Source organism: Anarhichas minor, unplaced genomic scaffold (assembly GCF_050575085.1).
Source record: "Anarhichas minor isolate MPS153535 unplaced genomic scaffold, ASM5057508v1 ptg000046l, whole genome shotgun sequence".
Taxonomy (NCBI): domain Eukaryota; kingdom Metazoa; phylum Chordata; class Actinopteri; order Perciformes; family Anarhichadidae; genus Anarhichas; species Anarhichas minor.
The window spans coordinates 424,159-435,249 of record NW_027466492.1 but is presented as its reverse complement, the minus strand read 5'-3'; the positions used below and the strand labels follow the sequence as shown (position 1 = coordinate 435,249).

The 11,091-nt window shown below is 42.3% G+C and overlaps 1 protein-coding gene across 2 annotated transcripts; it reads left to right on the top strand.

Moving 5' to 3' along the window:
• Positions 1-5,197: 5,197 nt before the first annotated feature.
• ckmb (creatine kinase, muscle b) lies at positions 5,198-10,828 on the top strand. 2 transcript variants are annotated; one of them, XM_076112064.1, is made up of 9 exons: positions 5,198-5,268; positions 6,612-6,724; positions 7,390-7,486; positions 7,710-7,864; positions 8,142-8,274; positions 8,399-8,570; positions 9,085-9,208; positions 9,385-9,574; positions 10,326-10,828. In XM_076112064.1, the coding sequence occupies exons 2-9, from the start codon at positions 6,632-6,634 to the stop codon at positions 10,502-10,504; spliced, it is 1,143 nt and encodes a 380-aa protein (XP_075968179.1). In that variant the 5' UTR covers positions 5,198-5,268; positions 6,612-6,631; the 3' UTR covers positions 10,505-10,828. The 2 variants fall into 2 exon arrangements, with proteins under 2 accessions (XP_075968179.1, XP_075968180.1); XM_076112065.1 differs by lacking the exon at positions 5,198-5,268 and adding an exon at positions 6,172-6,330.
• Positions 10,829-11,091: the final 263 nt, after the last annotated feature.

Sequence of the window (11,091 nt, the reverse complement as noted above, 5' to 3'; positions counted from 1 at the left end):
TGTAACCAACAGTTCTATTTGATCCACAGTGTTGCTCACTACAGGTGGGTGAATAATCAATAGCGTGACTCAGGCATTTCAGCACCCATACACACTATACATTCACAATAGTGCGGAGTAATAAAGCAAATTGGTGCTGATATTCAAATAGAAGAGACGCACTACTTTTTCTTTATCTTCTTTCTGATGGTGAGGTTGGACATGTTCATGTATCTGCAGCACCGGCGTCCATATAATCAAAGTATGCGTAAGTTTGCATATAGGGACTGGGTCAGGGTGGATGGATGGCACAAACACGAGAGTATCCATCCGGGAGAGCGCTGTCTGTATGCGGTGTGAAACCAAAAGTTATGTATTTATTCTAAACAAAAACACGATCTATGATATACACATATGTAGAAATGTTGATATGAAACGTCGAGATTCAGCGAATCTGTGGTTTGAAGAAAACAAACAATGCGACCATTTCATTCTGGCGACTGGGTTGATTTCGCACAACTCCCTCTGGAAACACTTTATACAACTTTTTCACGTGCGGTCAAACTCCCCAACACCTGTAAACAGACTTTGATGTGAAGAGCTTTAGTGACCTACGCTTCACTCCGAATGGGACACAAGATGTGAGCAGCGGCCTACAGGTGACTTGTACGCCAAACCATCCACCCAGATATCCCAAGCAGCAATTATGTTTCCTCCATCACACAACATATTTTGTAGGAGATAAAGTTGGAATAAAACAAAGCAAATAGTGAAACATTTTCATCACCGTGGTCTTATTTAGTGTTGTCTTCAACCAAACACAAAGCCTCACACCTCATTGGCCAAAACACCGTCCCTCCTTCTTATGCAGCATTCCAATCCGGCACTTTTCACCGTGTGACAGACTTAACATGTACACGTTGACAGAGTCCTCTTACAAATGCGGGGGTCTATTTGAGGTGCTCCGCAAACTGTTAACATGATTTTTTTCTGGCTCAGAACTCCTATGTCTGAAATGTAGGACCACACCTTGAGTTCAGTCATTTCTTGTTACATCGTCAGGTTTCACTCTCTCTCTCCGCTCAGTGCAAAGGACCACAAAGACAAATTGCTGAGCTATAAGATGTTGTATAATGTTGATAGGATCATCCCAAATGTGCGTCAGTTGAAGCCGACAGTGGCCGGACCGCCAGTTGTTCCTGGCAACACCCATGTGTGAATGTGTGAATGCATGTCACCCTCAAATGCTCCCTAAGGCCTTTGCTGTGGATAAGAATCTGCCATCAGACTGCACGCCAGCTCAGACATGCTTGATATATATAATATATATATATGTTTCTTATGATCTTACGATTTATGATTACCTTATTACCTAGATTGTGATGCAATAAAAATATTTGTTTCTTAACAAAGATGATTCCAGTATGTTTAAGTGGATTTGTTTTAAGTTTTAAGCATATTTTGATGATTATCCGGATAATATTGTGAATCACAATAATTTTGGCTGGAATAATCATGACATCAAATTTGCACATCATCCAATGCTGAGTGTTGGTGCATGCACACATTTGCTAATGTACACACACAAACTTCACCAACTCTCTGCAATCTTGTATGCGCCTGTAACACAGATTGGTCTGTGCAAACCGTTTCCTCCCTCGACGTGCTGTGTGGATCAGATCTACATTTTAAACATTTCCTCACATAGACAAACATCAGATAACAGACACTAAATCATGTCATTTAGCGTGCTCTAAGCCCATAAAAGTATTGAGTTATCGGCTATTGCTCATGAGATTCAGATGGAATCGTTATAAATGATTCAGTGTTCCGTGTTACATAACTGTCCTTGGTGCCTGTTTCCCCGGGGCAGCTGCAGGGTTCTGGGGCAGCGGGGGGTGGGGTGGGGTGGTTGGGTGGGAGCTGGTATGGGCGTGTTGGTGTGGGGGAGTGCTGAAGGATACAATGACAGTCTAAACTGGGATACTGGATCTGTGCCACAGCGGCAAGCGAACTACAGGACTAACCGGTCTGAATACATACACAGCACATATCACACGTCAGTCAGCGTGACCTTTAAGCTTTATTGATGGGGGTTTGTGGTACAGGATGTAGTGAAGGATAAACCTGTATATTTCTATATGTGAAATAGACTCAATACACTCTTTAAGGCTGCTACAAGTCTACGACGGTCCTTTACAGCTGCTGCTCTGTTGCCACACATGAAATGCAGCTATTTATCAGCGGTGTCACTTTATTATTCATCTTACATATTTGTTCTCTGCATGTGGATGCATTTATCATTTTGGGTCCTGCATTGGCAATCTGCAACTGATTGTAGCAACATGGAGAAAGACTACTTTGTGAAACAGTGGCCTGTGCGTTGAATTGAAGCAAAGGAGCTGAGAATCAAAGTGACTCTCTGAATCCCTATGCTCCTGAACACAACAGTCATCTGCAAATTTGCAGTTACAGAAGCCCGCTGAAAGTATAAATACAAGCACCAAGGTGCACCCACCTGTGGTATGTGTGCTAAGTATCAGTATGTACTGTGATGCAGTTTCTCTATATCGATTATTTGTTGAAATGAAACACTGACATCTATTAATTTAGCAAGTTTATCACATGTCTTATATCTGGGTATACAAAAACTGTAAAATATGACAACCAGTCAGCCCCACCATCTGAGCATCTCCGCCCACAGCTTTAGAACTAACTTTGCAAAGGTGCACCATATTTTTCCTCACAAGCCAATCATAGCAAACTGGGCTTTTTCGAGAGGGGGGCTTAAAGAGACAGACGCTAAACCGGAGCGTTTCAGATAGAGAGTGAAGATAGATATACAGTATTCAGAGGGACAGTAGGAGAAAACAAAGTGTGTTTTTTGAACATTAACGCATGTAAACATGTTTTAGTGGAAACCCAGAATACAAGTATGAACCTGAAAATGAGCATCATATGTCACGAGGGATATCCATCATTCGACTTTGAATAGGCACATCTATAGGTTTATAAACTGCAATATTAATTTGGTATATATAATTGATTATCATCAGATTTAGCATTACATGCAAATCCCAGATGTTCAAGTGAGAACAGCTTGGTTGTAGATAGAGTACCAACAGGCCTAGAACAGAGCCTTGTGGTTCGCCAAAACAAAGCACTGCGCATTGAAATGAGCATTAAGCAGGTTCCCTAATAACTTTAATGGTCCTTTTTAGCCTTGTATGTTTTGGGAAAGCTCAATGTTTTGCTTCACCTGTTTTCAAGCTCTGTCACAAGCCAATGCCCTCCTCATTATCTGCACACACAGCTACAAATACGAGCTCTGACCTTTATTTGCTTTCTCCACCCTAACATCCCAGCAGGTGTAAGCTTTCAAGCTAGCATTTTCCTGCTGAAAAATATGCTGATTTGAATGCGCAACACCACAACTCCTGCCATAAAATAGTGCGTGTCAGTCTCAACTGACAATAATGTTGAAAGCACATGTTGAAAGAGCTCTATTTTAGGATATCAAAATGGCACGTAACACGACAAGGTCTGAAAACATAGACTCTGTTCTTTGGACTATACAACATGTATACTCATTCTACCTGTCTTATAAAATAAATATACATTCTGATATGTTATGGTAAAGCATACTGTAAAAGATAAAAGATTTTTTTAAATCAATTTACTTTGGATTGTTTGCTGGTGAACTGTATTTTACCACTATGTATTATTATTTGTTTATTTGTGCACATTTACAGGCACGTGGGGTGGATTGATGGGCCAAGGGATGTGAAAAGAAATTATTCTAATTGCTCACTTGTTATAAATCCAAATAAACGATCATTTGTCATGATGAATCATAAAATCTGCACAATAAAAATCTGACCTCCAAGGTTACAATAGCTTTGAATTTTCACTTAGTTATTATTTTATTATATTTTTAGTTAATTTTCAGAGTGCATTTTCAGTTTTTTGTATATTAGTTATTTGCTCTCTGTTATGTTTTGGGGAAACCTGCATCTTATGTAAGACGGCTGTCTGCGCCAGTGTCTCTGAGCTCCGCCCTTCAATTTCTATTTCATCACATGATGTACGTGTGATTTAATATCTGGCTGTGGGTAAATTACTGAGGTCTATCACATTACCAGTGGGGGGAGGGGGATGATGCTACTGGACCCGAGGTCTCACAATTAGAGTGAGATCTGACTCGGAGTATAACCTTCAGACTTAACTAATGGCCTTTTGCATTGGATTCAAAGCGATACTAACCTAAAACACGGATATTTGATATGATATCTGAATATGAAGGAAAGCACAAGGCATAAAAACACAGAATAATTTCTGTTTTCCCTCCTCTGACTTGCCAAATGTCTTTTTTTAAAAAGTTTGTACAGCCTGTCGCTATGAATCACGACACAACATTCCACACAGGGAGCAGTAATGCATATCTTAACCTCACACATGCACACCTCCACTTAGTTTATTGGTATAAGGAAGCGGGACCACAGCTCAATGAAATACAATTTGTAATCTTGAATATTACGATGATGTAATCAAAGACAAAGTGGTTATTTTAACTCCTAAACAGGACGACAGACAGAACTCTGGTTACTCTGATTCATCGACTCACCAGAGACACTAATTATTGGGGAGATTCAGTGCATGTGCATGCATGCCTACAATGAGTGTCCGAACCATTAGAGCCACCTGCTTTTCTTAAACTGACCAGCTGAAAGCAGGTGAAAAATGTAAATCATATCCAAACTACAGCCAAGATGATACATTAATATCTTAAAAAATACATCTTTTAAGTTATTTTAAATTATATTTAATTATAGTGAAATGTGAATTACTGGAATCATCATCCCTTAGGTTAAAACATTGGCCAGTGAATCTAATTTCACCACCAGTGCAATAATGGCTGCGCATGCATTTAATATATGAGGGCGCATGTGCTTTTGTACATGGCTGTCCACCACTGTTCTGCCCTGCAGGCTCCCAGCAGCTACGAGCAGGCAGAAGGTGAAAAGGTTGGACCAAGTGGCTGCAGCTGTTTCTCGTCTCTTGGCTCAAGTGTTGTGTGATGTTGGTTCTTGCCTTTTAGAAACTCACCCAGACACAGAAGGCCCCCTGCGACCAATCAAACGAGGGGACCCCGAGTCCAGTCAGCCAATAGGGACAGAGGTCGAGGTATAAATACTTAAGCCCATCATCTGGCAGAGTTGGGCAACTCCTACATTCGGTGGACAGGATCTGATCCCGGGATTTGTTACCTCTTTCTTTTCTCCTAAGCAGGTAAAAAAAATAAGCAAATCAATGCTTAGTCAGGCTTTTTCATAAATCCAGAGGGGAAAGATTGTGGAGATTTTTCTATATCAGTATGGACAGACACAAAAGCCCAAAAAACTAAATTGCTCTAAGAGAAGGAAACATTTTGAACCAAATATATGTCAGACAGATTCCTCCACTGGAGCCATGAAAACTTTCTTTTGCCTCCACGCATTTTTTTTTGTGGATGGAATGGAACCTACTAAAATCTCCTCTGATCGTTCTCTATCAGTGCACATTGTAGTGAAACCTCTCTTGAAGCTCTTGGTTTTCTTGGACACGGGTAGCACTGGTATGCAGTGAGGTGTCACTGAAAAAGGTTGTGACCATCAGCTGTTGCTGACGCCAGCAGGGCAGACTTGAAGTGCGTCCTCGAATAGTTTAGGGCGCTTGATTTAGTCATGGGGGCTGTGGGGCCATCAGTGAGGCATGCAATGCTTTGACCTTTTAGTGCACCAGGTGTCATCAATCAACTGCACCTCAACCAAACTTACAGAACTCTGTCGGATGGAGAGAGAGATTGGCTTGTAATAGATATAGTATGAAGAGACTGAGGACTTTAAATGTTTTATTACTTCTGGTACCAAAGCACTTTTTCTGCTTTGTATTGCAGCATTGTTCGACCACTAAGTTTGCATTAGTCTGAGGCTGAATGGAGTGAGAGAGAGAAGAGAGAATCATTCATCCTAATGTGACATGGGAGGGGGTGCAGGACAAGAGAGAGGGGGCACAGCCACGCTATTAATAATCTTCTGCTGTGAGGGAGGAGACAGGTGGTGAGACAGTCAGAGAGGCACGACAGCTGGGAGGAAAGCATGTCAAGAGAGCAGCTGACAGAGAGAGAGAGAGAGAGGGAGAGAGGGGGAGAGAGGGAGAGAGGACAATGAAGAAGAAAAGAGAAAGATACAGTGAAATAAAAAAGTAAGAAAGAAAGACAAGAAAACAGAATGAGACGGTGTCTCCTCTTCACCAGAGGACTCATAGAGAACGCACTTGAAAAACTTGGAGAATTACCAGATAAGAAATATGGTATTCACTATGTTTGTGTCTCAGGCTGCTTTGTTACGTCACTGCAACAAAGACAGATCATTTTGACAAATACATCTTGTAGCTTGTAAAACTATAACCCCCCCTAATTCTATAATGTTCTTCTAGATTAAAACAATTCGGAATAAAGTGCCTGAATAGACCCGAGTCTGTAAAACAACTCCAAACTCTCCTCTCTTAGATATTGCAATCGCACCAGATAAGTCTACAAGCATTGCAGATTCTAAAAAATAACACCTCCTCTTTTTCTCATTTCTTCCCAGGTGGAGTAAGAATCGCAGCCATGGCGAAGAACTGTCATAATGACTACAAAATGAAGTTCTCGGGGGACGAGGAGTTCCCCGATCTGTCCCTGCACAACAACCACATGGCCAAGGTACAAAATCCTACTCTGACATTGTCTATCCATGGCAACTCACCCAAAACACACATCCTGCGCCAGTGGCATAAATATAGACAGTCCATGCAGCGCGCTGGGACCTGTGTGGGTGGGGGGTGCATAGAAAGAGCAAGCCCCCCCCAACAACAACAACTCGAATCCCCCATTAACTGCCGATAGCAACCTTGGAAATGGGCCTGTGGTCAAAGAAGATCTCGTATATACAGATTTGCGAAGACGTTTGATATGTAATACGTATGTTGATGTTGCCCAATGACAAGTCTCTACATGATCATGTGGCCAAGCTTACGAGCGGGCAGCAATGCCTTTCAAATATAAAAGCTGCAGTAAGAAAAGATGGGAGGTAGCAAATTCTTTAAATTAGATTGCTTTGGTTTTCCTTGTAAACGGTTGCCAGCCCATGGCGTGTGTGCTTCATAACTAGTAAGTAGTGTGCACTGGGGCGCGTCATCATGGCCTTCACTAGGGCAACACGTAACTACCTTTATCCACTGTCCTACACAGGAATAAATAATGTTACTAAATAATGTTACTTAAAATACTAATGTTTTAATTGTTGCTAAGATACTAAAAGGAACTAATACTACAAAAAGAAAATCACATGACTGTATTATCACTGACTTGGGTATCATCTATTGTAGGTGCTGACCAAGGAAATCTACGGCAAGCTGAGGGGAAAGTCCACTCCCAGCGGCTTCACAGTAGATGACGTCATCCAGACTGGTGTTGACAATCCTGGTAAGAAGGAGCAAGTCATCAGCATAGAGACGAACACAGCAAAGATAGGGTTTGAGGAGACATACCTTTACCAAAGCGATATGAAAAATGACTATGTTATGATTATGGATTGCCGCTGTCACACGGTGGTACAGGCATAAGAGGACAGTGTCCCTCCATACATAATCTTCAAAGTTGAACTAGCAATGTTACCAACTTCCCCATCCTCCCCCTTGTCCCAAAGGTCACCCCTTCATCATGACCGTGGGTTGCGTTGCTGGTGATGAGGAGTGCTATGAGGTCTTCAAGGATCTGCTGGACCCCATCATCTCCGACCGTCATGGCGGATACAAGCCCACCGACAAGCACAAGACCGACTTGAACTTCGAGAACCTGAAGGTGAGCGGTGGAGACCTGCAGGCCGGTATTGTTTTAGATCAGCATAGCTTTAAGGAGGAAGGGAAGCTTCCACACCAAATGAATGGCCATTAACTTATCAATTGTAAGTAAGTAAACTTCAGTAAACCATTTATCCACTCCTAAACTTTTATAAAACTCAGTCCAACTCCTCATATGTGAAGCAAGTCAGTTTTTAAATAAGACATCAAAAAAACAATGGCTACGATATTACAATAAGGTGTCTGTTGTGTTTTTCTGTCCTGCCTTCTTCGCTCAGGGAGGTGACGACCTGGACCCCAACTACGTGCTGTCCAGCCGTGTTCGTACTGGCCGCAGCATCAAGGGATTCACCCTTCCCCCCCACAACAGCCGTGGAGAGCGCAGAGGCATTGAGAAGCTGTCCATTGAGGGTGAGTGTCAACCTGATGACAACAATGACAACAATCTATGAGTCCAACACGATGGTTGGTAGAACGCAAGATATAGTTGTCAAGAGACTGACTCTGTCCACTTTCCCTGGTTCTTTCCTTTCAGCCCTGGCCAGTCTGGATGGTGAGTTCAAGGGAAAGTACTACCCCCTGAGCGGCATGACCGACGCCGAGCAGGATCTGCTGATCAATGATCACTTCCTGTTCGACAAGCCCGTGTCTCCCCTGCTGACCTGCGCTGGAATGGCCCGTGACTGGCCCGACGGCAGAGGCATCTGGTGAGCGACACACAGAATGGAAATTAAATAGAAAATGGATACACATATACGACTTTATTGGTATTCCCCCAGTTTAGAAAGCAAACAGATGATCAGATATGTGCTATGATCAACTGTAAGAGCAGATTTTATGTGCCCATACAAACACGTCAATACACACTCGCTAAACACCATCTGAGCTTAAGTCTCCCATCTTCCTAAGCCAAACTTTAGAACTTTCACCATCTGTCTTTTTCTCCAGCAGCCCTAACATGAAAATCCTGATTATTCCTGTTTTAAAACATCTGTTAAAGTGTGTCATGAATACCAAAGCACAGTGTGCACAGCTGCAGCATGCACGGCCCCTTACAGTGGCTTGACATCCTACAGACTAAATCCACAGCTCAGCTTTGAGAAACATTTCTACCAAATCATACTCCTGCAACATTGTTCAAATTGTATCAAATTATTGGCTCACAAACATTTAGTCCTGTATGCAAATCATGTGAAACTGACCTGGACATTCATCTTCCAGGCACAACGACAACAAGACCTTCCTGGTCTGGGTGAACGAGGAGGATCACCTGCGTGTGATCTCCATGCAGCTGGGAGGCAACATGAAGGAGGTCTTCAGACGCTTCTGCGTTGGCCTGAAGAATGTAAAACACAAAAACATCTCAATGCAATTATGTTGACAAACTCTGCACAATTCCACTGGGTTAAAGCCATTTCACCTCTTGTGTGCAAAACAAATTCCTATGGATACTTTCTCTGTGCTGTAATTATATCTTAAGCATCATGCATTATTCATTTCACTTTCCTCATCATTGCTCAGATTGAGGCGATCTTCAAGAAGCACAACCACGGCTTCAGTTGGAATGAGCATCTGGGCTACATCCTGACCTGCCCCTCCAACCTGGGAACCGGCCTGCGCGGTGGTGTGCACGTCAAGCTGCCCAAGCTCAGCACACATGCCAAGTTCGAGGAGATCCTGACCAGGCTGCGTCTGCAGAAACGTGGCACAGGTACAAAAAAAAAAAAAAAAAAAAAAGGATGAAGAAGAAAATGTCAAAGTCTTAAAGCTAGTCAGAAGTTAGCATTTTTCAGAGGAGCCCCAAGAGCTACAGCTTTAAACATAACGCAGCTGGATGGGGCAAGGTAAAGGCTTAAGCGCAAAATGAGTATTTATTAGCAAATATTAGGATATGAGCTGGAAATAAAAATACACAGATTACAGAGAAGTTACTCAAAACACTAACAGAAACACGATTTTTAGTTCTTGACATTAGCATGTTTCTATGGTATCTTAGAACGGGCAAACCAAACTGTGGCTCTGGATAGGGCCATTCACCGGCCACCATAGTTCTTCTACACACTTCCGCAATCTCGCTACTAAATGCAATTTTAATACATTTAGAAAATATATATTATTTTGTATTATTTGCTCCATTTGTTTTGGTTGGTAGCATTAATATCTCCCCGCCCTCTTACTTAGTGCCTAATTTTATCCGAAATATCTAGAGAGAGGAATCTTCAGGAAGTACTTGAATTGTTTTTCTGCCGATTCTCACTCTGACTATCGGAGTAACTTTTGTTGAACATACATTTAGTTAATGGAAGAAACAGTCTTGCTAAGCTCGAGTTAGTCAGGCGGCAATATTCAGCCGACTTTACACATGCAGCTTTTACCCTCAATGTCACATCAGTCTCAGGGAGGGTGAGGGAGTGCTTGAGGTAGAAAGAGGACTCATTTTTCTCCCCTACTTTTCCCTCTAGGTGGTGTGGACACAGCCTCCGTGGGTGGTGTGTTCGATATCTCCAACGCTGACCGTCTGGGCTCCTCCGAGGTGGATCAGGTCCAGCTGGTGGTTGACGGTGTCAAGCTGATGGTTGAGATGGAGAAGAAGCTTGAGAAGAGCGAGTCTATTGATGGCATGATCCCCGCCCAGAAGTAAAGTGGACAGACATGCAATGACTCAATGACTGTCTGTGTTTGTTTTTTTTACATGAAAAAAATGAACAGGTAGCCTTGTTGTAAAGTTATTTTACTGGTTTCGGCCAACTGGCTACTTTCTACTCACTTCTTTCCTTCAAGAAGACACTCCACTTTTCTCTCTGCTCCTTCCTTTCTTCCCGTTACTTTAATTGCATCGCTCCCCATCTTCTCTGTAACATCCTGGGATCAATCCATGCATAGTCTGGAATGGCTATGCATTGAAAGAAAATGTATTTTTGGTTGGAAAATATGACTGGACAATAAATGATGCCCCATGTAACAATCAAAACTCTCTCATGTTGTCTTTATGGGAAACTCACATGGATCTTTTGCAACTACTCATAACAGATTGATGGAGATATGTGCTCCTGATACATTTTAATACAGGCACAAGGAAACAAAATCCTTAAAAATAAAGAACCGGCAAAAATGTCCTCACTCTGATGGTCTAAAACGTGTGGTCCTCACAAAGATAGATGTACAAGGCCACACAGACACCATCCAACAATTCACGATAACACAAAGAAACTGTCTGGACACCACATT

What these genes read in the sequence shown, in the direction of transcription:
- ckmb (XM_076112065.1), top strand. Translation starts at nt 6,249, where the DNA reads ATGAGACGGTGTCTCCTCTTCACCAGAGGACTCATAGAGAACGCACTT. An exon ending in ACAACAACCACATGGCCAAG is followed by an intron (nt 6,725 to 7,389) that starts GTACAAAATCCT and finishes CATCTATTGTAG; the next exon opens with GTGCTGACCAAGGAAATCTA. An exon ending in TGAGAAGCTGTCCATTGAGG is followed by an intron (nt 8,275 to 8,398) that starts GTGAGTGTCAAC and finishes CTTTCCTTTCAG; the next exon opens with CCCTGGCCAGTCTGGATGGT.